This window comes from Dermacentor variabilis, unplaced genomic scaffold (genome assembly GCF_050947875.1).
Source record: "Dermacentor variabilis isolate Ectoservices unplaced genomic scaffold, ASM5094787v1 scaffold_16, whole genome shotgun sequence".
In the NCBI taxonomy this organism is placed as follows: Eukaryota; Metazoa; Arthropoda; class Arachnida; order Ixodida; family Ixodidae; genus Dermacentor; species Dermacentor variabilis.
The window spans coordinates 5049651-5077340 of NW_027460324.1; the positions used below are offsets into that span (position 1 = coordinate 5049651).

General features: G+C 45.4%; 1 protein-coding gene across 1 annotated transcript in view; it reads left to right on the forward strand.

Moving 5' to 3' along the window:
• Positions 1 to 27690, forward strand: part of LOC142568039 (1-phosphatidylinositol 4,5-bisphosphate phosphodiesterase-like) — a 272674-nt gene that overhangs the window by 185980 nt on the left and 59004 nt on the right. The window contains exons 20-21 of the mRNA XM_075678120.1: positions 16937 to 17009; positions 21091 to 21194. Of these exons, the coding sequence (XP_075534235.1) occupies positions 16937 to 17009; positions 21091 to 21194 (177 nt within the window). The remainder of the gene's footprint in view (positions 1 to 16936; positions 17010 to 21090; positions 21195 to 27690) is intronic.

Sequence of the window (27690 nt, forward strand, 5' to 3'; positions counted from 1 at the left end):
GACTTCAGACCAGTACTTGAACTGTGTGACAGATCTGCTTAAAAACACCAAATCAAGTAGTGATTCTTCTTAATCGCGGGTTCGTGTGGGCATAGTTACTATTTGTGTTAAGTCAAGAGAAAAGTCAGATTCAGAAGAACACGAGACACGGCCTGATCATTTTGATGTTCCTGATTATATACCCAGTCAATATTCGGTAAATTAAAATCTCCGGCCATTATAATCTTACAGTTGCTGTTGCCAAACTTTTCAAGTAAGAAGTCATTGAGCAATAGCATGTATTCTTCGATGGTGCCAGGGGAGCGATATACTGCAACAATTACAAAATGCAGACCACCGATCTCTGTGATACCCACAATACACTCCAGTTCTGGAGGGGATGAAATTTCAACGAAGACCATTGAAGTTTTATAAACAATAGCAACACCTCCTCCTCTGGATCCTCGGTCTTTGCGACAAGCCATATAGTTCGGAGGAAGGAAATCAGCACTGTCGATTGATTTATTTAACCAGGTTTCAGTTACAATTACGACATCCGGTTCATGTTCCAAGAGGACAGCTTCCAAAAGAGAAGATTTGTTGCATATGTCCGTGCATTGGCGTTTAAAACTACTAGTCTGTCAGGGACACTCTTCACTGCTGTCAGAGCTGTTTCCCCTATCGTAGGGCTTTTCTCTGCCGCCTATGTTACTATTTTTGTCATGATGACGCGGCTCCCGACAGGGCCTACATGTGGAAGTGTCATCATCTCAGTAATACGCCTTGCCGTCCACATAAAGCCTGTCATAAGTTACGCGCACTCGCTTTCCACTCGACTTCTCATTTTTAGCGCTTTCCCATAGGCACTTTCTGCTGTTCGCCACGCTCTTTGAGAAGTCATCGCTTATCGAAACGTTCATGCCTTTCAATTTGGGACAATTGTGCATAATTTCCTGTTTTTCCTTGAAGTCATACAGCCGGAAAATAACTGCTCATGCTTTTGGCTGCGTTTTTTCCAAGATGGTGCGTGCGCTCAATACTGCGGGGAGAAGTACCAATCACAGAAAATATTTTGTCCTGCATCAGCTTTGATAAATCTGCCTGTGTTTCATCGTCTTGTTCAGCCAAACCGAAGATGATAAGGTTATTGTGGCGCTGGCGATTTTCCAAATCGTCAACTTTTCTAGTTAGCACTGTGACTGTTTCATTCAGACGAGACATCGTCTGCTGTTTTTCATCAAGTTTAGAAGACTCAAGTTTAGCTAAGTGGTCTTCAATAAGTTTTATGGCGGCACCATTTACTTTCACTTCTTTTTGAACTGCTCTTTGATCATATTTATTGTCACTTAACGTCTTGGTCTGGTCTTTCAATGTTTATAAAATCTGTTCAAGTTTTTCATCTGTGGTCAAACCGGGGCCCGGATTCAACTCGGCATCACCATTTGTGATAAGCTTGAGACAATCACACAAGCAGTGCTACAGTGCAGGGGCACGGCACGATGATCAGTGACAAATGATTACTTCTACGTGAGGAAGTGTCGTGTCTCACCTGCAGACAAGCAAATACAAACACATTGGAAACCATGCTTGCATGCGTGCCTTGCCCGCAACTGAGTCCGTGGGGGTCCGGGAGGCAGTTTATGTAGGGATCGGTCCATGACTTGGTCGTCGATGATTGGTCGATGCTTCCGATATACGTATCGCCGTCACTAGTGCCTAGTAGCTGCATCTGCTGTAGATCCAGATGATTTGGTTACAGCAATTGATGCGCCGGCTTGCAGTGTGTGGTGATTGCACTTGAATTTGTGGCGGTGACAAGAAAAGGGACCTGCAGACAAGCAAATACAAACACATTAGAAACCATGCTTGCATGCGTGCCGTGCCCGCAACTGTTCCTCATCTTACAGAGCCCTGTTTTCAACAGCAAGATCAGTATTCTGCTTCTTAACCATCTCAAAAAGTTAATTAAACATGTTAAAGCTGGCATGCATCACACCAACCTCATCGCGCAAAGCGTCCATATCTTTTGCCAACTCAGCATTGGTCAGCATTGTGTAAACAGCACCCAATTTGGCAGCAGCGGCAGCGATATACACACAGAAAAATATGGTTGGAAAGCAAAGGAAAAAAGAAAAGGCCAACCTGTGACAAAAGTAGGAGTAGATTACCGACTTGCTCGCAACCGCAATCGTTGCTGCCAAATGTGGGAGACAACGCCAACAATGCCTGCTTATATGTTGGAACTTGGCCGGTAGAGGGCAGACACAGCAGACCAGTCACTGTTGTGACGAGGTGGTCAGCTGGGCACCACACGTGCAGAGGTGATAGCCTTTCCTTTCTTCGGCTCATAGATTGTTCCACATATGCTGTCCTGTGGCAAAAGAAGGAGTAGATTAGCGACTTGCTCGCAACCGCAACTGCTGCTGCCGAAAGTCAACCACTTTCGGTCACTGAACGGGAATGCCTCGCCCTCATTTGGGCAGTCAGTAAATTTCACTTCCACCTCTATGGATGACCTTTCACGGTTATCACAGATCACCACGCCCCATGGTGACTTTCATCTTTAATAGATCCAGCTGGACATCTTGGTCGGTGGGCTCTATGGCTCGAAGAGTACTCTTACACAGTGGTGTATAAGAAAGGCCGATTCCATAAGGATGTTAATTGCTTGTGATGTCATCCAGTAGACCCACCAGACCAGTGTGAGACCGGCGAGTCAGCCTGCATCCTCCCGCTTACCGCATTTGGTGACGCTACCCTTGACGCTAACAATGATACCCTTACCTGAGAGACATCATTCTCAGCCTGACGGACCTACCACCTTCACCCAGTTTGCATATGCTCGTGCTGCAAGATGGCATATTGTACCGTTACAACATGCACCCTGATGGCCCTGAAGTGCTACTGGTCGTTCCCAAGCATATGCGTGATACTGTGTTCACACAGTTACATGATGTCCCAACCGCTGGTCATCCGGGAGTCTCAAAGACATATGGCCGTGTTCGACATCGTTTCTTCTAGCCCGATATTTACTGTTCTGTTTCCCATTATGTCACCTCCTATAAATCTTGTCAGCTCCGCAAAAAACCAGCAGCCCTACCAGCTGGTCGTCTTCAGCCCATTGAAATACCATCTTCACCATTCTTTCGAGTTGGTCTTGATCTTCTTGGCCCTTTTCCTCTATCTCTTAGTGGGAACAAGTGGCTAGCAGTTGCTACGGACTGCACCACCAGGTACGCGATCACGCAGGCTCTTCCAACCAGTTTTGCAACTGACGTCGCTGACTTCCTTCTCGACACTGTGATACTTCACCACAGCGCTCCCCGACAACTCCGTACCGATCTCGGCTGCTACTTTCTCTCACAGGTTGTCCAGGACATCTTGCACACCTGCATTACGAAGCACAAGTTTACAACAGCATATTGCCCTCATACCAATGGCTCCACAGAGCAGCTCAATAGAACTATCACAGAAATGCTTGCTATGTACGTCTCTATCGACCACCGTGACTGGGATGCCTCTCTGCCGTTCGTCACATTCGCCTACAGTACGTCCTGCCATGATTCTGCTGGTTTCTCTCCACTTTTTCTCTTGTATGGGCGAGACCCTGTTCTATCATTTGACATGATTTTCCCAGCCGTTCTCGATACAACGTCAGAATATGCCCGAGATGTTATATCTAGAGCAACCGAGGCACATGAGTTTGCACGCCTGAGCCTGCCCACTTCTCAAGAAAAGTAACAACGTATATATATGACGCTCGTCACCACGATACCCACTTTAACCCTGGTGACATTGTGCTTCTTTGGAAACCAGCAAGGCGAGTTGGTCTTTGTGACGAGCTGATTTCGCCCTACTTAGGCCCATACCGTGTCTTGCGTCTAGTGACAGATGGGACCTACGAGTTACAACCTCTCAATACTTCCACACCGCAATCCTCCTCTGATATCGTTCACTTTGCTTGACTCAAGCGATATCACTCAAACCTGCCAAGTGCTGGGACAGCGCCTTCGTCGCTGGGGGTCATGCTACGAGGCACTGCAGTAGCCAACGAGAATGCGAGGACTGACGGAAGATGACGATAACCGATAGTCATGTGTATGGGCTCCATCTTGTATGCCTGTCTTTTGCCCGTTGTATAGGTATCTTGTAAATATATTGTCAAGTGTCTTTTCTCCCCGTAACAATATGTACTTCATTCAAAATACTTAAATCTTGAAATTTTTTCTAATCTCCTTAAGGTCAAAGGTTGAACTAGTTGGAATGGATGCATACTTAAAATCAGCGTGGAAAATGATAGCAACACGAAATGAAGAACACAGGATCATACGTCCGAACTCTCCGAATTTTCATAAAGGTTACGCTGGTGGCTATGGCATTCTGCTTTTGAGTAAAGTCGTGGGTTCAATTCCCAACTGTGCTGGTGGTTGCACTTCGTTAGGGATGATGTGCAAAAAGCGCCTCTGTACTGAGATTTTGGTGCACATTAAAGAACCTCAGGTATTTGGAGTCACCCCGCTACAGCATCACTGTGCAGCTTCAGGGCACTGAACCTTACAATTAAATTTTTGAAGCGTGCATTTTTGACAGCCAATGCAGCAGATATGCACACCCCACTGAAGCCTAATCATAGTTTTCATTCAAGTTACTATGTGTTTGAAGCATATGTTTTGACACGTCAGCAACCTATATCAAAAATGCTTGATGCTATAGGAGAAACGTGCTTGATGCTTGGAGCATCAACTGTCAGAAATGCATGATATAGGCTAAGTATGTGCTTGATATGCAACTTCCTAATTAGGCCTATGCCAGTTGCATGTCTCTGCTGCACTGTTTGTTTGTTTCTTTGTTCGTTCGTTCGTTTTTTATTCTCTTAACCACAACATCATTTAGGCATTACAGTAAAGGGAAGAGGGTGTTGCACACAGTAAGCAAATTATAGCAGTGCATATTCTAAACACTGTTTAGATAAGATAAACAATAAAAAAATTTAATACATAAGAATTCTAATGCATATTTCTTATGTTAAAAGCTGAGGAAGCGCATAGAAGATTTGGTTGTGCTTTCTCTAATTCCAACTGTAGATTAGGTTGCTTGCAGCTAGAGCTTGTCCTGCTGGCTCTTTTTTTCTTCTTTTTTGTGTGTGTTTGTGTGTGTGAGTGCATTTGCTTGGCGCTTAGGGTGAGGATAATGAGAATAAAGATGTTTCTTGGACATTAGTGTTAAAAAATTGAATTTTGTTGCTTTACAGAGAATTCACATGTGCAGACTGTATGTGATTTCATGTTTGAACACAACTTACTAAAGCCGAACAGTTATTATGCCAATGTCAAGAGTGCTCTGTTTTATTATTTGCATGCGTTTAAAATTTACCGCTGTGGCTGATCACATTGGAGTAACTACTGGAGTAACTACCGGAGTAACTGCCACAGTGAACTTGAAGACTGTGAGAATCGAATTACTGTTCATCTCAATGCAGGGGAACATTGTTCACAGTAATGCTAGGAGCTGCTTTTACAGCATCACGCGCAGATCCTTGCTCGTCAGGGGGAGCTGTCTTGTTGGTGCAGCAACGAGCGAGCACCAGCCCCGGCCGAGTGGGCACCGGCCCATTCCCCACTTGTCACCAGTGCTCGGGCGGAGGCTGTGACAGGTCGACAAGTGAAAAGCTGTTGCTTCGGCGCGTTCAGGGCAAACCCCAAAATTCGGCCTAGTCTCTCAACAAGAAGATTCAGTTGCTGTGTCCTGAAACAAAATTTGCTTTGCTCACTGTTGCAGAGATGGCCACATCTATAGCAGTACTGTGGTTCAACAGAAGGCTAGAGGAGGTTCTACGCTAGTGGGACGTCCTTCTGACTCGGGAGTTCATCGCAAGAGCTCTGTAGGTACCACACACACAGCAGGAGGGCTTTCAAGTTTTACACTTCTGGAAAGACTGGACTGCATTCTTGCCAAATTTCATACGAATATGTCATTTGCAATAGTAATAAGGATGTTAAGAAACTTTGAACTTCATTTTCAACTGCTACCTTTGCCTAATGCTTTGGCTCTACATAAGTTTTCAAACTTTTTGTTTTGACAATTGACAACACAGTCTTGAGCATTGTCAGAGCAAAGCTCACAACATTGAAGGCACACTGCATGCAAACTCTCAATTTCTGTTTGCATAACTGTTACACTCCTTACAGATTATTATTCTGTGTTAAGGGGGGACGTGGCAGTGAAAACTTTCTTTTTATATGTGGAAATAAATTAGCGAAATTTGGCATGCAGGTGTGATTTGTTATGCTGATATCGTAACTGAAATTAGTTTTGTGCTATATATTATAGTTTTCAAGTCGCAACAATTGACAGCCTGTAATGATCATCCCTTAATTAATTAATTACACATAAGTTCGCCAAGATTTTCTCATCCCCGTGTTCACAAAGGCCCATTCTGTGCAATAAAGCTATTGGTTTATTTTTTATATGCCAAAACGAGCTTAAAAATATTTTTAGCTCTCCTATGCATATTGTCTTACTAACGACTTTTGCAAAAAACCCATTATAAATTTTTTATGAGGTGCAGTTAAAAATGGACAGCTTTATGGACTCGTCAATGTTTCAGGATCGAAGTGCAAAAGGCAGAATGATTTTGTCTTCATTCGTTGTGAAATGGCACTGGGATAACCGAAAGCAACTGCACGAAAAATGAGAGCTGAGAAAACAGATCTCAAAGTTTCATTTGTTGTAAACCTTTAAATCTTTATTTTGAGCTCCTAAAACCCGCCTGGAATGTAGTCCTTTGCCTGTAAGGACACATTTTCTTTACAATTTGATGTAGTTTTTTTTTTCGTTCTTGCAGCAGTTTCGTGCACCTTAGTTGCCTTTTTGGTCACTGTGCATCCATACGTTGTGCAGAGGCAGGTGACAGTGCATTCAAAACGTCCGCTCTTGTCTCTCGTTGCGCAACTTCTTTATTAGTGGAGATGTAGCTGAAATTCGCAGTTAAATATTTGGCACGAAAACTTCTGCTCCGCCGATGTCACGTTGCCATCACGACTGCATACGGACATAACGCCACTATCGCTCGCAGACGCGCCTTCACCATCGCTCGCAGACGCGCCTTTATCATCGCTCGTGGTCGCGTAGGTGTTCTGTGGTCACGTCGTCAGCAATGCACGCGAGCGCGCTTTCCCAGTCACCCACGTGCACTGGTCGTGCCTCGTCAACAAGCTCGACGGCATCCGCTTCTACGAATAGTTCTCTCCCTCTTTTCCACGCCTTTCGTGGTCTACCATGCACGTGGGCCATTCAGAACGTCATGCATGGATGGATGGAAAGTAGGAGCGTCCCCTTTGAAACGGAGTGATGGCAGTTTCCACCATGCTCAGCTTTTTTTTTTTTTTTTTTTGTTTAACTGTGTTGTAAGTTATTAAAACTCGCCATTTTCTTTAAATACGTCTTCGTAAACTTTTAACCTTATGTCACCTCTCTGCTTTTAAGCTACCAATCCTCCAATCGCTTTTTGCTAATTTCCACTGCATATTTATTTACATGACTATTGTTATCTCTGAACCCTAGGGCCTCAGGAAGCCTGATTGTGCCCGCGTCAACATCGGGATGGCTACCATCACATTTTAGTACGAGGTGTTCTATTGTTTCTACAGATTTACCATACGCACTACATGTGTCTTCTTCTTTGTTAAATTTCTTTTTGTAGCTCCGTGTTCTAAGATATCCTGACCTAGGTTCAAAGAGTAGGGCACTGCCTCTTGAGTTATCATAAAACGCTTCCTTCCTGATCTGCTGTTTCCAGTATTGATGATGTTACGGTGAAGGGAACGAAGAAGTTGGATTGGACTAGACGACGAAGTCTGGCAGTTGCCTGAACGCCATATACGCCAGTTGTAAATATACGTTATTTTACACTCGTGGACCTGCTTTCTTCCTGCAACATTTTGGTGGAAGGTGCGGGGTACAATCACGGAACTTCGCAGCGGACGTCATCTACCTGCCGCCACAATGGCAAATCAACCGACACAAGCAACAACGCCTCAGCAGCCCGTGCCAATGGTCATCCTCACTCATCCGCGGGACCCAGGGACAGTTTGTGGCACGGACAACGCCGACGTCGAGGACTGGCTTACGATGTACGAACGAGTGTGCGACAACAACAGGTGGGATCCAACAATGATGCTAGCAAACGTGATATTTTACCTAAGAGGAAGTGCGAGGCAATGGTACGACACACACGAAGCTGACCTAACGAGCTGGGATGTCTGCAAAGAAAAAATGCGAGACCTGTTTGGCAGACCTGTCGGTTGTCAGCTGGTGGCAAAAAAAGAACTTGCGTGTCGCGCTCAAACGTTCACAGAATCCTATGTCTACATACAGGATGTGCTGGCCCTCTGTCGCAAGGCTGATAACAACATGACCGAGGCAGACAAGATTGGTCACATATTGAAAGGTATTGCAGACGATGCCTTCAATCTCCTGATGTGCAAGGATTGTGCCACTGTGGATGCAATTATAAAGGAGTGCCGCCGCTTCGAACAAGCGAAGGGCCATCGCGTCGCTCAGACTTTCGACCGATTGCCCAATACCGCCGCGACATCTTCTTGCGAAGACCCGCCGCGCTTCGTTCTGCCCACAGGACCGAAAGAAATCACGCGCATCTTTCGCCGTGAGCTTGAGGCCATGGCTTTGGCTCCAGTCCGTTCTGACTGTCGGGAAAGCGTGCCCGCTATCTCCCTTATACAAGCGGTCGTTCGGGAGGAAATAGCAAGTTTGGGCGGAATGTCTCTCTGCTCAATCCGCCATACAAACACCTACCAGATTTCTCCGGCCGCTTGCTCCCAGACGCAAAGCTTTCTGCCACTCCGTCGCAACCCAGCTGACTGGCGCACAGCGGATGATAAACCCATCTGTTTTAATTGTTCTGGTATTGGACACATCGCCCGTCATTGCCGCAACCACTCGTCATAGCGTCCTCGGTGGTCGTCTCTGAGTCACTACCGCCAAGTACCAGACAATCGTACTTTCTCACCCTATATGCCGACTAGGAACATCAACGCTGACAGTGCTCCACCAAGATCCAGCCGCTCCCCGTCTCCGCAAGGTCGTAGGTCCCGTTCGCCTCTCGTTCACCGCTCTTCGTCCCCTTCTGCAACCGGTCGCTTCGCTTCGGGAAACTAGGCGATGCAGCTCCCGGAGGTGAAGCTGCAACTCCGACCCGGCCCACAAATCCTCTGTTGACCCTGCCTATATGTGGAAACCTACTGGACATTGAAGTTGATGGCGTTCCTGTTAGATCTCTTGTTGACACAGGAGCGCAGCTTTCAGTTATGAGCGCTGCTCTCCGCCGAAGGCTCTAGAAGGTTCTGACACCTGCCGTACCATGCACTGTGCGAGTTGCCGATGGGAGTGCTTCACCTGTCCTTGGAATGTGCACAGCACGTGTGACCATTGGGGGCCATTGTGCCATTGTTCTATTTATCGTCCTTGAACACTGTCCACACGACCTAATTCTCGGCCTCGACTTCCTTTCGGAACACTCTGCCCAAATTGACTGCTCTACTTTTCATCAATTGACCTCAGCTCTGGCTATGATGATGAGATGGACCGCGAGAAAATAGCCTTCGTCACACCGGATGGTCTGTACCAATTTAAAGTCATGCCCTTTGGATTATGCAATGCGCCAGCTACATTCGAGCGCATGATGGACTCTCTCTTGCGTGGCTTGAAGGGGTCTACATGCCTCTGTTACCTCAACGATGTGATTGTGTTTTCGCCGAACTTTGAGAGCCACCTGCGGCGCCTCACAACCATACTCTCCGTGTTTCGCAGGGCTGGCCTTCAGCTAAACTCCTCCAAGTGCCATTTTGGTCACCGTGAAATTAACATGCTCGGCCATCTCGTAAACGCCACCGGAATCCAACCTGATCCACAAAAAGTTCACGCCGTGCGAAATTTTCCTGTACCTTGTTCAACAAACGATATCCGTAGTTTTCTGTGCTTATGCTCTTATTTCCGGCGATTTGTGAAAAATTTTGCCGACATCGCTCACTCTCTCACTGACCTTCTTAAGAAAGACGTCTCTTTCTCTTGGGGACCTCTGCAGGAGAAAGCCTTTTCTACCCTGATTGAGCGGCTTACAACTTCCCCAATTCTGTCACACTTTGACCCTTCTGCGCCCACTGAAGTACGAACAGACGCGAGTGGTCATGGCATCGGCGCTGTCCTCGCTCAGTGTCAACAGGGCCAAGACCGTGTCATCGCTTACGCTAGCCGCCTTCTTTCCACGCCCGAGCAAAATTACTCCATTACCGAAAGAGAATGTCTTGCGCTCGTGTGGGCGGTCACGAAATTCCGGCCGTACCTTTTCGGTCGGAGCTTCTGCGTCGTAACCTATCATCATGCCCTCTGCTGGCTCTCCTCTTTGAAGGACCCAACTGGACGACTTGCACGTTGGGCATTGCGTCTACAGGAATATACATTTTCTATTATGTATAAGTCAGGGCGCCTGCATAAAGATGCTGACTGCCTGTCCCGCAATCCCGTGGATCAACCAGACGATACCGATGCAGACTCGAACATCAGTGTTCTATCCATCTCCGACTTCCTCCATATTGGCGACGAGCAGCGCAAAGATCCTGTTGTTCGAACACTTATGGAACGCCTAAGCTCCTTGCCCAATGACCCGTCCCTCCGCATGTTCACCTTGCGCGATGGAACTTTATACCGTCGTAGCGTTCGTCCTGACGGCCCGGAGCTCCTCCTAGTCGTTCCCAAGCACCTTCGACTAGCCGTGCTCCAGCAACTTCACGACGCTCCTACTGCTGGACATCTGGGCGTCACTCGTACATACGACCGCCTGCGGCGCCGCTTCTTCTGACCCGGCATTTATAGCTCTGTGCGCCGTTATGCCACTTCTTGCGACCTGTGTCAGTGCCGGAAGACGCCTGCTATGCCTCTCGCTGGGTTGCTTCAGCCAATCGATATCCCCACAGAGCCTTTCTTTCGTGTGGGCCTAGACCTCCTGGGCCCCTTTCCAATTTCTATCAAAGGCAACAAATGGATTGCTGCAGCAACCGATTATGCCACGAGATATGCCATCACGCGAGCTCTACCAACCAGCTGTGCTACATATGTCGCAGACTTCTTACTATACGACGTCATCCTGCACCACGGCGCCCCTCGCCAGTTGCTGACGGATCGTGGCCGCTACCTTTTATCGAAGGTCGTCAATGACCTGCTCCGCTCCTGTGCAACAGAACACCAGATTGCTACCGCGTAGCACCCTCAAACGAACGGCCTCACTGAGCGACTCAACCGCATGCTAACTGAAATGCTGGCCATGTACGTTTCCGACGATCACCGTGACTGGGACGTCGCTTTACCAACATCACTTTCGCATACAACTCGTCCCGTCACGACACTGCCGGATTTTCACCATTTTACCTTTTGTATGGCCGCGACCCCACCTTGCCCTTTGACACGTTGCTACCTTCCGCAGTACAATCACCCAGCACTGGTTACGCTCGCAATGTTATTGACTTAGCTGCCCAGGCTCGAGATGTCGCCCGTCATCGCCTCACAGTCTCGCAAGCTTCTCAAAAGCGACGCTACGACCTTCGGCACCGGGACTACCATTTTTCACCTGGTTCCCTTGTCCTTCTCTGGACGCCTTCACGTCGCGTCGGCTTGTCGGAAAAACTACTTTCCGGGTATTCTGGTCCGTACCAGATCTTACGCCAACTGTCCGACATGACATACGAGATCGACCCAGTCGGTCAGCCTTCAGTGCATCACCCTATGTCCTATGTCCTATGTCCCCTATGTCCTATGGACAAAGGCCTATGGCCCCCCATTAAGTGAGGCTCTATAATTTGCACGGGGATGGAGCTACTCGACCGGGAGGGTCATGTTACGGTGAAGGGAACGAAGAAGTTGGATTGGACTAGACGAAGACGAAGTCTGGTAGTTGCCTGAACGCCATATACGCCAGTTGTAAATATACATTATTTTACGCTTGTGGGCCTGCTTTCTTCATGCAACAATATAGTCCCATACCATGCTTCTTTTCCATTGAATTTATCCAATTTTTACCTTCCGTGTTTCGAACCTGTTGTTTAATGCTCTTTCTCCATCCTTGTGTCTGGCGTACTTGCTGGTTAGCTTCCTAGTTCTTTTTAGCCATTGTGACTCAACGCTCTTTCTGTATAGGTATTTAAATACCTTAGATGCCCACCTGTTATCGTCCAATTTCCTCAGGCATCTTTCATATAGGATTTTACTCTGAGCTTCCCGTGATTTGAACAATGCCCAGCCCATGTCCCCCTGTTCTGCTTTGTTTGTGGTTACCCTGTGGGCACCTAGTGCAAATGTTCCAACAGCTCTCTGATTTGCTTCTAGTCTCGACTGAACTTCTGCCCTTAAGCACAGGACTGCATTCCCGAAAGTAAGCCCCGGCAACATTACTCCCCTCCAAATACCTCTCAGTGCCTCATACCTGTTGTACCCTATGAAACATAGGGCACAATGCCCTATGTTTCATTATCCCGGTATCTCTTCGCCCTTTTGCTATGAGAGACTGTTCGTGCTTTTCCGTGTACATTTGCCCTTTGTTTATTCATACCCTGAGATATTTGTATTTGGCCACTCTAGGTATTTCATGGCCTTGTATTGTAAGCTCCTGATCAGTTGTATCATTGAAAAACATCCCACCGGACTTAGCTGCACTAAAACTGAAACCTAAACTGTCTCCTTCTCCACAGTAATTAACCGGAGTTTGCAAATCTTCCTGGCTATCTGCTAACAGTACAATATTGTCCGCATACATTAAACCCGGTAGCCATTGCTCAACAACCTTTCCACCTAATCTGTACAACACAGTATACCCTAGATTGCTTCCTTGTAGACTTCTTTCCATACTTATCATATAAAGCATGAACAGCAACGGTGATAGAGGACAACCTTGCCTTATTCCTTTGTGTACCTCGACAGTTGTACTCTTAATTTCGTCCCATGTTATTTCAACAGTATTTTCTCTATATATTTCCTGTAGAATATAAATTACCTCATGACCAATACCTTCATCTTTTAATATGTTCCGCAGGAGTTCCCTGTTCACAATGTCGTATGCAATGCTTATGTCCAGGAAGGCTAAATACAGAGGTCTATTTTCCGCCTTAGCTATTTCTATGCACTGGGTAAGCACGAACATGCTATCATCTAAGCGCCTACCACTTCTGAACTCGTTCTGAAGTTCTCCGAGTATTCTATTACTTTCTACCCATGACTGCATTTTTAATTTGACTGCCTGCATTGCCAGCCTATATATAACTGATGTTATCGTAATTGGTCGGAAGGATATTGTGTTTGTCTTATTGCCTTTCCCTTTATACATCGAATTCATTTTACTCTGTTTCCATCTGTGCAAAATTTGCTTATTTGTTATGACTGCCTCCAATGCTTTTATCAGCGTTTCCTTGCTTCTTGGGCCAAGTTCATTAATTAACTTGATTGGAATTTCGTCTATCCCTGTGGACGTGCATTTTGGAATATTTGCTTCCGCCTTTTTCCAGTTAAGACAGGTCAGTTCTAAGCTGTTTTCTATTGTGCTATTCTGTGTTGCTCCCTCATTTGGGGCGATTACCCTATCGTCTTTCCTAAATGACCTTGCTATAACCGAACCAATGTAGTTCACAGTGTCATCTCCCTCTAAACAATTTGCCTCAGCATCGTGAATCTGTTTTTCTTTCTGTGATTCGCTTTACCCAGCCAGCTTATATGGTTCCAGAATTTTCTTGATCCCCTTTAGTTGCATCACGAACTTCAGCCAGGCATCGATCAGAGGACTGCTTTATTTTAGCCTGGATGAGGACCTGCACTTGTTGTTTCTTTTATTAATACGATTCCCATTTTTGGCCTATTTCCTCTTTAGATAACTGCGCCCTCTTTGCTTCTCTGTGTTCCCGTGATGCCAACCGTCGTTGTTCGATGGCCTTCCTAATTTCCTTATTCCACCAACTTCGTGGCTTCCTCTTTCCTCTCCAGCAGTTTACTCCTTTTACTTCTTTTATTTTTATACTAATGAGTAGTTCTAACTGATTATAATCCCACTTTTCCATGGGATGTTTCTATATTGCTCCCTCTATGCTGGCTGCTATTTGTGCTATTTGTTCATCATTTATTTCGCGTACTGTTTTTTACTTCCCTGCATTTCTCTTTTGAGGAGAGCTCCCAACTGTAGACTAATATGCTTATGATCACTTCCGAGGCTGTACTTCCCCTCTTTGTCTATTTCCATTATTGCGAGCTTGCTATACATCCCCTGCGACATTAAGCAGTAGAGAATGGTCATTTGCCTGTTACAGCATTCTCACGTGATTTGTCCCTCACACTTAATTTCTCTATTTCCTATAACTAGGTTGTCACTGACAGAAGTCTAGCATCAACTTCCCGTTACAATCTGTGTATCCATGCATATCCTCGATGTGGCCATTCATGTCACCCAGCAGACAAATATCGGCACCTTCTCCAAATTGCTTTATATCACACTGCACTTGCTCCCCGTCCCCCGCGGCCTTCCCCTTCTTCGGTTTCATAGCTAGGCCTACGTCCCTAGGCTCAACGAGTAAGTCCGCCAGATCACTTGAACAAAGCCGACCTCGACCGCTATCCCAAACAAAAATAAAAATTTAGCACTCCCTACCCCATGTAAGAATCACTTCGAAGAGCTAGCTGAGATAATTAAATAAGCCTATCAAATAGGTCCCGCCTACCACATAGGCCTAACGGAGGACCTGCCAGACCTAGACAAAGCCGGTATGTTTACTACTCTTACCAAGTATTCAAAATTTGCGCCCCTACTCCATGCAAAAGAGAACACTTCGAAAACACTAGCTAATAAAAAGAAAAGAATACTTAGCTACGAACGACTTCGCTGAAGCCTCGGCACAGGAGCGTCCGCCACATCCACCTAGCAAGCACCCAAAAAAGCCTCCTAGTCATTCCTTTGGTGGGGCTCATCACAGAAAAGGTGTGTAAGCTGCCACGATGGTCAATCACGTTGATTGGTACGCACAGCTCTCTGCTGCGCAAATGCACGCCAGAGAGGTTCGTCAGCAATTCAAATCTACAACAGCCAGTAGGAGCGCGCCCGGTGCCCCACGTGACTGCTACGCCCAATCGCAATGCCGGGTTTGCCGTTTTTTTGCTTGCGTTTGCTGGTTTATTTTTTGGTGGAGAAATGCATCGCTCCGGCTATCTTTAGCTCCGATCTCTTCCATGGATCTCTCCTTTTTACGATGCCAAGATGGCGGCGCTGCATCAATGGATAGCCGGGCGATCCACAGTGCGACGGGGCCTTCCAAAACCCAATTTTTCCGCAATTTTTGATAATAGCACTCTAGGAAAGTGCTGTTTTCTGAATTTCTACTGCATATTTTGTTGTAATATTTCACCACGAGGTAAATAAAGGTCCGTGGACCGCGAAATAAATAAATCAGAAAATCGAAAACTTTGACCACTTCAATTGCCGTGTCATGAGAATAATCATTTTTGGGTGAAATCAATTGAATATACACTATTTTCTCGTGAATCACTGAGCTTGAAATTGTTCAAAAGAGTGACTGGTTTCTGCTGCTGCTGAGTTGTGAGTACAGCAGTGCAACTCAGTTTGGACTAGATGCACAAAGCGCACCACTGAGATGTCATTGCCCAAAGTTTATGGCCAACTGGTGGCACTCATGCTGCAAGTCTTCACTTGAATGGGTGTTTCGCACGAGGCAGTGGTTGCCAAGGCCTGCAGGCCTAGTCTTAGATTGTATAAGTTATTATTGTTTGTGCGTATTGATACTTAGTATAACACACCCCTCACAAGTTCACGAGTTCTTTATTGCAGAAAAGGTCGTGCATTGGGTATTGTATGAAGGTGGGGCTCTTGTAGGAGTTGTGAAAGGGGCCCCCTAGTCTGCAGGCATTACAGGCTAAATGCAATGAATGTGTGAATGAAGAAAAGCAGAAGAAAAATGAAACAGTGTTTGCGACAGTGCAAATCTACTGTATTGTCATTGATTCAGTGATACAAGCACGAAAGGGTCTAGCTTAGTTTTGTAATAGATTTATTTCACGACTGTGCTTATACAAAAAGGAAAATGAGCCATAATTAAAATGAGCATTTGGTGCAACTAGGATGATTAGGTTCGTTGATCATAGTGGGTATGCAACATTCTGATAAGTAATTTCTACTGAATGGCAAAATAATTTGGCCTATGATTTTGTAAAGCAAAACGAGAACATGGTAATTAATGCACTCAGCTTTTTTAATTGTGATAGCAATCATGGGGACTCTCAAGGTGCGATTGCGTTGTTGACGCCAACATTAGTTTTGTTGTGCTGTCACAGTATCGATGCACACGTGCGGCCCTCACATGGAGGGTCAGGTCTCCAGAGACATACAGTACGCTTGACAGCAAAGTGACAAAGCCAAGTGGACACACCATCGTACTCCGCTCAATCGACTCTGCAGGAGCCAGGGTAGCACTCTATAGCTTTCTCTGCTGTCATGAGCATTGTTCACACACACATTAGCATTCAGCAGCTGTGGCGTACCACCACATAGTGGTGCATAAGCTGGTCTGAGCAAAACGGGCATCAAGACAAATCTGCCTAATCTTTTCTTTAGGCGCTGGCAAACATTTTTCACCTTCTCTCTCATGTCATACACCATTGAGGCTCCTCATCACGCCAGCTTTCTTGCACGCCTTCAGTGCAATGCCAAACCTTGCTATAGCTTTCAGTGCTTTTCGTTTGGCCGAAACTGCCAGCTGTTTTAGTGGTATGCGATATTGACAGAAATTTGTATAGCTGAGAGAGTGCAGTTGGTGACTTTCGTGTTGCTGCACACGTCTTTTAAGTGGAGTGCAGTATTTTGAAACAGTCATGCTAATTTCCTTGACTTGTGTGACAGTTACAACAAACGACAGCTGAGTCGCATTTATCCTAAAGGAACAAGGGCTGATTCAAGCAACTTTCTTCCACAGGTAAGACATTCCTCACTGGCAGTTTTATAGTCCTGTGAGTGTCTGTTTGGAGTTGTTGAATTCAGAATTATAGGCCACATTTATAATGCAGCTGCATTGGATGAGCGAGTAGAGACAGAATAGTTTCTTCACATGTTTAAGAAGTGACAAAGGTAAACATTAAGTTTAGCTAAAGTGACTAATTGCATTCCTGGAGATCTCTCAGCATTCCATCTGTTCTAAGGAATGACTTGATCATGAAGAAAGTTGTAGTGGCAGAAAGCATGTCTCTTCCTGACCTAAGTTGTCCACAAGCGGAAAGCAATCTAATAACACATCATTCTCTGGCCTCCCGGCTTCCAAGGGCTCTCTGGCGCTCTGACCATCGCACATTTTGTTGCTCTGTTACTCTCAGCGTGTCAAAGCAGAACACAAAGATGATGCTGTGCACTTGTAAAAAATACAAGGGGAACGAAAAGGCTAACGCGTTAGCTCGAGGGTTCACTAACCGAGCGACGGCGTTCTCTTCTAACCCCAACCACCCGCACTTTCCCTCACAAAATTCCGCCAATTTGAATGCCAAAGACATCCTTGCTCATCAGCATGGAGTCCGCAGAAAATACCCGCCGCCTCAACCACAACTTAACGGGAAAGAGGCCGCCGATTGGCGTAAAATACAGACTGGGGTGTTCCCCCATTTGAAATTGCTAAACGCCATGTATCCCACTCGTTATAGGGCCAACTGTCCTTGGTATGGTGGCATACCTACCCTAATGCACATAACCTGGGAGTGCACTAAGCACCCTCATAGGCCAAATACCAGTAGGACAATGGAGCAGTGGGAGGCACAGCTCGCCCGCTCTGACCTGGCAGAACAAAAGTCCTTAATTAGCCAGGTCAGGCAGGCGGCAGAGGCCAGTGGGGCCCTGGACTGAGAGGCTCCGACCACCCCTCCTTCAAATCTTTACAATTGCAATAAAGTTTCTCTCTCTCTCTCTCTCTCTCTCTCTAGTAAGGCTCATGTCACGGAGTGACATCACCATGTTCCTTGTTCACCATCACCATGTTCCAACAAACGTGTCATTCTGAGGAAAATTTTATTAATTACAGGGTATATTCATGACAAACTACACACAGACATCGCTGCCAACAAAACTGCCAATGGGGCTGTGCTAAAGAAGCACAGACGGGAGTAGTGTTAACATATAAAGACAGCAAAATTGCAAAATTGCTACATTGATACAATTGTGCATATCAAAGCTTTCCCCCAGAATTAGCATTAACAAGCATGGAGAAGAAAGTAAAGTCAATCAAGGTCTTACAAAACATTGCTTAGCAAGTTAAACTTGAGCTTTGTGTGTATTTCATAGATGGAACAAGTAGAGGAAACACATTTTTACACATTGGATGGCTTAATCATGCAGAGAGGCAGATTTATGAGTTGCTTTTTAAAATGTTTCACTTTCTTTCTTAAAACACTTTCAAGCCACGTTCATGGCTTTTAGTTCCAGTTTGTTTACAAGTATTGTCATGCGAATAAATACATTTATTGATTGATTGATTCTTGCTGCTTTGTTACTGGTGTCAAGCACCATGAAAAATTCACTTGTCTCTAACAAATATCACATTAGTACCTGTATTGCCTTTTTTGCTATAAACTTTTTACATTTACAGTCTGGTCCTTTCATTGTTCTTTCAGAAGAGCTCTAGCATTTTTACAGCACTTGATTTGAGGAGCATAAAGCAGGTGGCACAACTGGCTCACCGCCTCCTGTCCCTCCTTATTAACTGGCCTGATTGAATAAATCTCCACAAGAAGTAGGCATAGAAGACAGAAAGCTGAGCATGTTTGTAGGATTCATGGTACAAAGAAATGCTTATGACAGATAACAGTTTAGGCAAGGCACTAATGAGGAACTTCCATGTTTATACTGTTCTTCGCGAACACCCATGTGTAACTGCGAGTCGGCCTAGTTGGAACAGATTCATTATTTAAAAAAACGTTTTGTGCGCAAACAGACAGGGACAAAGAAAAGGGTAACACAAGGACAAGCGCTTTCCTTGTGCTCGTCCTTGTGTTACCCTTTTCTTTGTCCCTGTCTGTTTGCGCACAAAACATTGTGTTTTTTTTAAAATAATGCACCCATGTGTGTCCATGATTAAGCATCCACAAACAGGTAGTGTGTCTTCTTTCTTGTCCACCACTGCACAACCATTTACTTGTCTGAAATGTGGTTTATTATTAGTACTAGTAGGCACATAAGTCCCTGTCATTTTTTTGTTCAGAGCTTCGCATTGCTCTATCTCAGTAACTTCCCCACATTGTTCATCTTTTTCTGTTTTTTTTTTTTTTTTTTTTTGCGAACTTGATTGATTGATCTTGAGGCAGGAATGTGCCAGATTTCTTAGTTATGTGTGTTGTGTGTGATATGAGGTTGCCCAAGACAAGCTATTCTCTCAAGATAGCCAGAGTTTGCCTTTCGCCTTTTTAGGAGCAAATAGTCGCAAAAATCATGCACCTTTTTTATTCCGAGACAGGCAAAGAGAGGCTCAGTGTGAGCATTGAATCTCAAATTAGTTTTTTTTTTTTTGCAACAGAAAAGTTTCATTATATTGGGGGGTCTTAGTTATAGTAGCCCAAACCAGGTGACAGTATGTGATATGTGAAAGAAAAAGGGAGTTGTATATGAGCAATGTTAAATTTTTAGGAAGAAAGAAGCATAATCTGCTATGGATGCCAGCAACACGAGTAAGTTTAGTAGCATTCCTATCTATACGATTATTCCACATTAAATGTTCAGTCGTCTGGTTTTTTATTTCTTCATTTACTTGTTGTTAAATGTGAGTAATCGATAATGAAAGATGTATTATGGATAAACAAAAATCTGTTGTGATGATTTCATTGTAAGGGTAGAAGATTTGTTAATGATTGCACCAAGCCAGCAAACTCAGTTCATAAATGGTAGCACAGCCATTCCACGTCTCAAGTACCAACAGTGACAACACAGTGCTGCTGACAAGTTGCTCATTACTTAGGCTGCATTCAAACGCTCGCCGTAGACAGCAAGGTAGACAAGGAAGCAGACAGCAACTATCTTAAGTCTTGTTCCAGTTCTCTCAAAGACATCAGAGTAGACAGATTTGCAAAGACAGCATCGAAGTCAAAAATGATGCAGGCTAGTTTCCTGTCCAAACAAGATGGCGGCTGAGCAGGGTCATTGGAAACTTGATGGGAAGATCGTCTGCGCACAAGAAAACGTAGACATGCTTTCCTATGCCCTTAACGTAAATCGCATCGGGTTTTTCATGGGTTTGCAGGCAGAAATACTTAAAATAAAGAAATAATGTGTGCTTTTCTCAACTTTTCTTTTTGTCACCACGAGGTGGCGTCACATCGCAGAAGCATCTTCCAGACAGCGCTAAACGTGTTCCATTACTTAGCCTCGAAGCTGTCTCGGCTGTCTCCTTAGCTGTCTACGTAGACTGTCTTAATACGCTTAATAAAGTTTTGATTATAGACAAGTGACTATGTTTTAAGTCGAACCATGTTCAAGATGAGCCTCACACACCCACATCTCAGCATCCCTATGTGGTGGCACAGGTCTGTCGGGAAACTTGCGTGGACAGTGGCCATCTTAAGCCTCGTTTTAATTCTGACAAAGCCAGTAAAGACATTATCAAAGCGAAAAGCAATGCTGGCTACACTGCTGTCCAAACAAGATGGCGGCTGACCAGCCTTCCTGGAAGGTCAAATGAAAGTTCACCTGCGTGCAAGAAAGCATAGTCAGAGATTTGTTTAGAACTTAAAATAAGCCACATTCTGTTTTCCTTAGGTCCGCATCTATTAAGTCTGTGTGCAAAATAGAGTCGTATTTGCTTTTCCTAGCTTTTTTTGAGTGTGTGTGTGTGTAAACGTGAAGTACTGTCAAGTTGTAGAGGCGCATTCCAAATGTGCTCTAAAACTTGGGCTGTCCTCTTAACCATCAAAGCAGACTGACTTCAATGCTGGCTAGAATTATAGCACAGTCCAGGTAATATCTTTTAAAGGTTCCCTGATGGCTGCACCTGCATGTACTACTGATGTGTGCGATGCTGTGTGCAGATCTTCTGGAATGCGGGCTGCCAGATGGTGGCCCTCAACTTCCAGACACCTGACCTTCCCATGCAGCTCAACCAGGGCAAGTTTGAGTACAACGGCGGCTGCGGGTCAGTGTTCATTCTAACATGCCTGTGCACTGTGTCTTGGTGTGACAATGCCCAATGACTGTAAATGTTGGTGCATGATTGATGTGTTATACAAATGTTCCTTTCTCTTAAATTGTATTCTTAGACCAGTTATGGCTGATGCACATCTATTTGATGCACTCTCTTCAACATAATACATTTTTTTATTTTATGTCCTAATTGTCAGTTGTGTAAAGGCCAGTCACGAGATGGCGCCATGTGTCCGTTGGAGCGCCGTCACCGTTTCACCTTTTTCAAAGCCACTCTTGTTTTCTCCCTCTCATTTATTTTTTTTGCCATGTGCTATTAAACAATATGGCAGCTTGACAGTTGTGTTTCGTTTCGTTGGCTTCGTGCCAAATCCACTCAATCCGCGACCCCAAAAGATCTGGTCACCCTGCGTACTCAACAAAACCAAGAGATTATGGGCCCAGGACGACGCACCGACCACTTTTTGGAAGAAATGAGACGGATTGCCTTGGTTGAGTGATAAAAAAGTGCAACCACGTTGAAGCAGAAAACATCAAGCTACACCACCTTCACTATGTTGTGCCGATTGTCTTCAGAAGATTAGACAGGCGTGAGCATCAAGAAACTGTTGGGAAGAAGTGACTGACAAGCGATGTGTGCCCGTGAAGAAAAGTGAGAAGTGTGTATTTTTTTTCGTAAGAAAGACGGATCGTCACGCAACACCGGCGTTGCTGCAGGCTCCATGTTGGATGTGTATGGAAGACGCTTAGACACGTCCGGCGCGAGTACGGCAAAACTGTCAGGAAGAAGTGACTGACAAAATCTTTTGAGTGGATGTTAGTGGCGAAATTTTTCGGGAAGGAGTGACCGACAAATCGTTTTAGCGTACACTAATTGGGAAACAGCTCCGAAAAAGAAGTGCGCTGTCCCTCTTGCGTTCGAGGATCAGTGAACATGTCGGCATTAGACGAGTTTGTACTGCCGAAGTTGTCATCAGATAACTATCACACATGGTCGATAAGGACAAGAGCAGCTCTTGTACAGAAGGGACGCTGGGAAGCAATCAACCCTGGATTCTCAAATAGAGAAATGAACGAGCGAGAAAAGCAGACTGACAACAAGACCCTGACCTCTCTGTTCCTTATCATCGAGGACAACTACCTGGATGACTTTGGGACTTGCAGAACTCCAAAAGAAGCCTGGAATATGCTGCAGGAAATGCACTCAAAGTTTGGACTTTTGCATATACTCCAGCTGGATGCGCGACTTCAACATAAAAATGAAGAGAGACGAGTCAATGCAAGATTACCTAGGAAGATTGATGGTGCTGCATAGAAAGTTGTCAAATGCAGGCTATGCATTTACAGACAGAGACGTTGCATTAGTGATGCTAATTGGGCTTCCTAACACATACAAACCGCTCATTCTGAATTTGGAGCAAGACGAACAAACCCTCACGACCAAAGCAGTGAAGGCAAGTCTGCTGATCAAAGAAAACAGAAAGTTGCGTCGTGACGAAGATCGGTTGAGCGACGAAGAGAGTCAGACAAGGGCCCTGATAACTAACGCTCGATTAAGGACTGAAAGCAAGCAACCCAATGAGAAGGTGCATCATCAACTCACTGTCAAGAAGGATGAGAAGTTTTGTCAATGCACCTCAAGTATGCAAAAGAAGGTGTGATGCTTTGCTTGTAGCAAAATTGGTCATATAGCCAGAGATTGTGACCAGTTTCAAGACGAAGGGGATGACCAGGAGAAGAGAAACTCATCACAGACAAAGATTGCAACACAGATGGCTTTATGTGCCAAAAATGTGATAGCAGCACCTCCTCGTGTGGCATCTTGATAGCAGTGCTACAGATCACATGACATCAATCCATGCGAGTCAGGAGTAGAAACTGCAAACAAAGAATCCATGAGTGTCATGGGGAACGGAAGAGTTCAGATTAAACTATCTGAAAAGTGCAGTGGGTCATTCATCATGCTAGGAGATGTCCTTTATGTGCCTGACTTGAACGGCAACCTACTATCAGTCGGAAGAATTGAAGAACGAGGTTTGCACGTGACGTTCGCCAGGGGCAAAGCCGAAGTTACAAAGGACACCGATGAGCTGATCCTTACTGCAACTCGAGAAGGAAGACTACTTTGTCAAAGAAGAAATAATGTCGACGAAGGTGACAAAGACAAAAGACACAGCTTTGTGTCACAGACGACTAGGCCACCTTCACCAGGATGCTGTTCGACGCCTCTGTGGAGCTAGTGAAGACCCTGTGAAGGACAAGTGTAACACATGTTGTCTGGGAAAGCTAAGGCGAAGCAGTTTCCCAAAGGGTGAGGCAACATGGGCTAAGATACCACTGGAGCTGGTGCATTCAGATGTGGTTGGAAATATCGCACCAACGACCAAAGGAGGCTCCAGTTACTTTGTAACATTCACAAACGACTACTCAAGATATACTGTGGTGTACCCCATGAAGGCCAAAAGCGAAGTGCTTCAGAAGTTTGAAAAGTATAGACACATTGCGGAAAATCTGCTCAACACGAAGCTGAAAACCTTGCGTAGTGACAATGGAGGAGAGTACACAAGCAAAGAGTTCAACGAGTACCTGTACCTGGCCAAGCATGGCATAAGGCACCAGCTGACCATTTCTGGTAAGCCTGAGCAGAATGGAGTCACAGAGAGAATGGACCAAACATTGCTTGACGTGATGAGGTGCCTTCTCATCGAATCAGGTGTCACCAAAAGGCTCTGGGCTGACGCCGTTGTCACTGCAAAACACATCAGAAACAAGTGCCCGTCGAAGGCGGTTGGAGGGGAGTCACCAGAAGCTCTGTGGACAGAGGGAGAAGTGGAACTGGACCACCTAAGAGTGTTTGGGTGCAGAGCATGGAGTGTGCGAAACAGACGGTGCAAGCGGAGCAAGTTGGACCCGAAAGCAGAAGAGTGCATACTGGTCGGCTACCCAGAAGAAGTGAAGGGGTACAAGCTGCGGAACCAGAAGAAAGATCGCTTCTTTGTAAGTCGGGACGTTACCTTTGAAGAAGATTCCTTCTCATGCAAGCTTACCCAAGTTGCAAGTAGAAAGACTGAAGCACATAGCGACACTTATTGCACAATCACGTTACGAGTTGAAGACAGCTTGAGCGAGCCATATGATGTTGGTAGTTCAGATTGCAATGATACTGATTACAACTATGCTGAAGAAGTTGGCTAATCAGCCGATGAAGACAAGGCAACTACACAGGACAAAGGAGCTATGCAGCGACTGTCCAGCATGACATATTGTGGTACACAAGCACCAAGACAGTCGGAAAGACTAGCAAACAAGAAACCACGTCAAAGTGAATGTCACGGCTGCTGCATAGCCAGGCAAAACAGCCAAAGAGCTTCAGAAACTCTACACGAAGCCTTATTGCACCAGACAAGGAGGAATGGAAAGCAGCTATACGGAGTGAACTGAACAGACTCGAAGCTTCCAATACATGGGAGCTAGTGCCACGACTGAAAGACAGACAAGTCGTAAAATGCAAGTTGGTGTTCCGCAAGAAGTACGACGAAAATGGTGACTTAGAGCAATACAAGGCACAGTTGGTTGCATGCAGATACTCACAAGTGAAAGGTACTGATTACAAGGAAACCTCCCCGGTAGTGAAGCTGAAGTCCGTCAGGACACTGCTGGCCATAGCAGTGGTGAGGAATTGGAAGATCCACCAGATGGACATCACGGCAGCATACTTAAATGGTATTCTGAAGGAGACCATCTACACGCAACAACCGCAGCCTTTGCATGACTGTAAGAAGGATGAAGTCTGCCTTCTGAAGAAGAGCCTTTACGGGCTACGACATTCTGGAAGGTAGTGTAACCTTGCCTTGGACAAAATGCTCAAGTGAGAAGGGATGACAAGATCAAAGGCTGTGTTTATGTCAGCAAGAAGAACCTCATCGTAGGAGTCTACGTTGATGACTTGCTCATCATCGCAGAAGATGGGAAACAGACTGCCGACTTCAAGAGCCGCTTGGGTCAACGATTTGATGCAAGACTTGGGTGAAGCTATCCACATTCTTTCCATATGACTAAAGAAATAAAAAGATGGAGAACTAACTTTGGACCAGACGGCCTATGCTAACGACATACTGGAGACATTTGGCATGTCAGATTCCAAGGCAGCATCATCTTCTTTGGATCGTGGAAGCACGTACCAAAGAGGAAACAACAATAACCCATCAAGTGAGAACCTGCCCCACAAGTACAGACAAGCAATTGGTGCGTTGCTTTACCTCGTCGGAGGCACAAGGCCGGACTTGACTTTTGCGACTACTTACATGAGCCAGTTCAATGAACATCCCACAGAAGAACATTGGAATGGCATAAGACACATTCTTCGCGATGTGAAACAGACAAAGAATAATGCGCTAGTCTGCCAGAAAAGTAGGAAGTGCATACAAGCCTTTTGCGACGCAGACTGGGCTAGTGACAAGGCTGACAGGAAGTCATTCAGTGGGTATGTGTTTACACTAGCTGGGGCTGCAATTTCCTGTAGTAAGAAGCAGAAAAGCACTGCATTGTCAACAGTCGAAGTGGGATATGTAGCAATGTGCCACGCTACAAAGGAAGTAATGTGACTCCAAAATTTCATGAAGGAACTTAATGCGCACGAATTCATGCACGAACCACAGATTTTAGAGGCTGACAACCAGGGTGCAATTGCGCTTGCAAAAAGCCAAGTTACTTCAGATAGAAGCAAACACATTGACTTCAAGTATTATTTCATGAGAGAAAAGGTCAAAGTGGGAAAGCTACAACTCCAGTATGCCGAATCGTTGAGCAACTGTGCCGACCTCTTCACTAAGGCCTTAAATGGAAGAATGACTCTTAAGCTCTGTGAATGTTTGGGCATCAAAAGTGTGGGCGCAATGACAGTTCATTAAGGGCGAGTGTCAGTAGTGTAATGGCCAGTCACGAGGTGGCGCCATGTATCCATTGGTGTGCCGTTACTGTTTCACCTTTTTCAAAGCCACTCTTGTTTTCTCCCTCTCGTTTTTTTTTGCCCTGTGCTATTAAACAAAATGGCAGCTTGACAGTTGTGTGTCGTTTCGTTGGCTTCGTGCCAAATCCACTTAATCCGTGACCCCAAAAGATCTGGTCACCCTGCGTACAAACAAAACAACAAAACCAACTCAACAAAACCAACACTAATCCCACTTTTAGCCAAGTTTTGCTGCATGTCTTTATCTGTGTAGTTGTACATTCCATATTTTTGCTTGTATTCACTTTCTAGTTACAAAGTACATGATAAGTTTTTGCACTTTGCCCACCTGCTAGGCTGTCATCTTGAGAGCTGCAGTATTGTAAACAAATATAAGTAAATGAATACTATGGAGGATGTGGCCATGAGCATGTATGCTGAGTGGCTGTTGTGTTACAGCCAAAACACACATGGCAGACTATCAACTAGGATATATTGCATATGATTACATGTTGCTAAGAAGGCAGTGTAAACCAGAATGTTCATTTCAGTAGGCACACATATAACAAACTCATGTACAATAAAGTGGTCGTTATAATAAAGACATTTTTATTTGTCATTTCCTTTTATATATTTGCTGTGCAGCTTTGGTCCAGTTTTAACAAGTCACATAATACAAACTGAGCAGATGAAGTGAAATAGAAAATATTGCCAGAGTCTATAGAGATAAATTTGTCGAATAATGAGCTTTCAAGCTTTTGGCAAATATTCAGCAAAAGAGAGACAGCATCGTCGCAGCAGGCAGTCCTCGCACTGCACCTGCACCACTGTCTCCAGTCGGTTGTCTCTCAGTAGGGCATTCCTTAGGTGCTTCCCAAGAGACAGCCGCCCTGGCGCCGACTGCGGATGGGTGAGCAAAGAAGCTCCCTTCAAGTTGACGACAACCACTGGATTCTGTAGACGCAGTAACCACCGTGAAGGCCAGGCTTCCCAAGTTGCTGCTAGCTGACCATCATGCAGAGCCCACTAATTGATGCAAGGGGCCAACATTACGATCGGATAGCAGGGGCAGTGAGCTTCGAGCCTCCCTTGCTTTCCAGCAATGAATCAGCTTCGTGGAGCTCATAATACGTCCCACCAGCATCACCCAGACAGTGACGAGGTCCGACATAGACTGTGACGGGTCAACAAAGAAGCTCCCTTCAAGCTGACCGTCATGCAGAGTCCACTAATTGATGCAAGGGGCCAACGTCTTCCGCGGGAACAGCGTTGACACCAGGTTCCCAGGTTGCCACTTGGTTGCGCCATCTGCAGAGGCGATTGTGCAACAATGGATGCGGAGTCCAGCAGAACGGCATGATGTCATGGGAGGGATATTGCGAACGATTCAACGATTACGATTGGCAGAGATACAGTAATCAGATTTCCTAGTCTAGTCACCTAGGCAAGACAACTGCTTTAAAAGTGGACACCCTTGATACAGTAAGTGTGTGCCAACGAGTCCCAACGTGCTCTCCCCAAAAGATGTCTGGTCTGACCT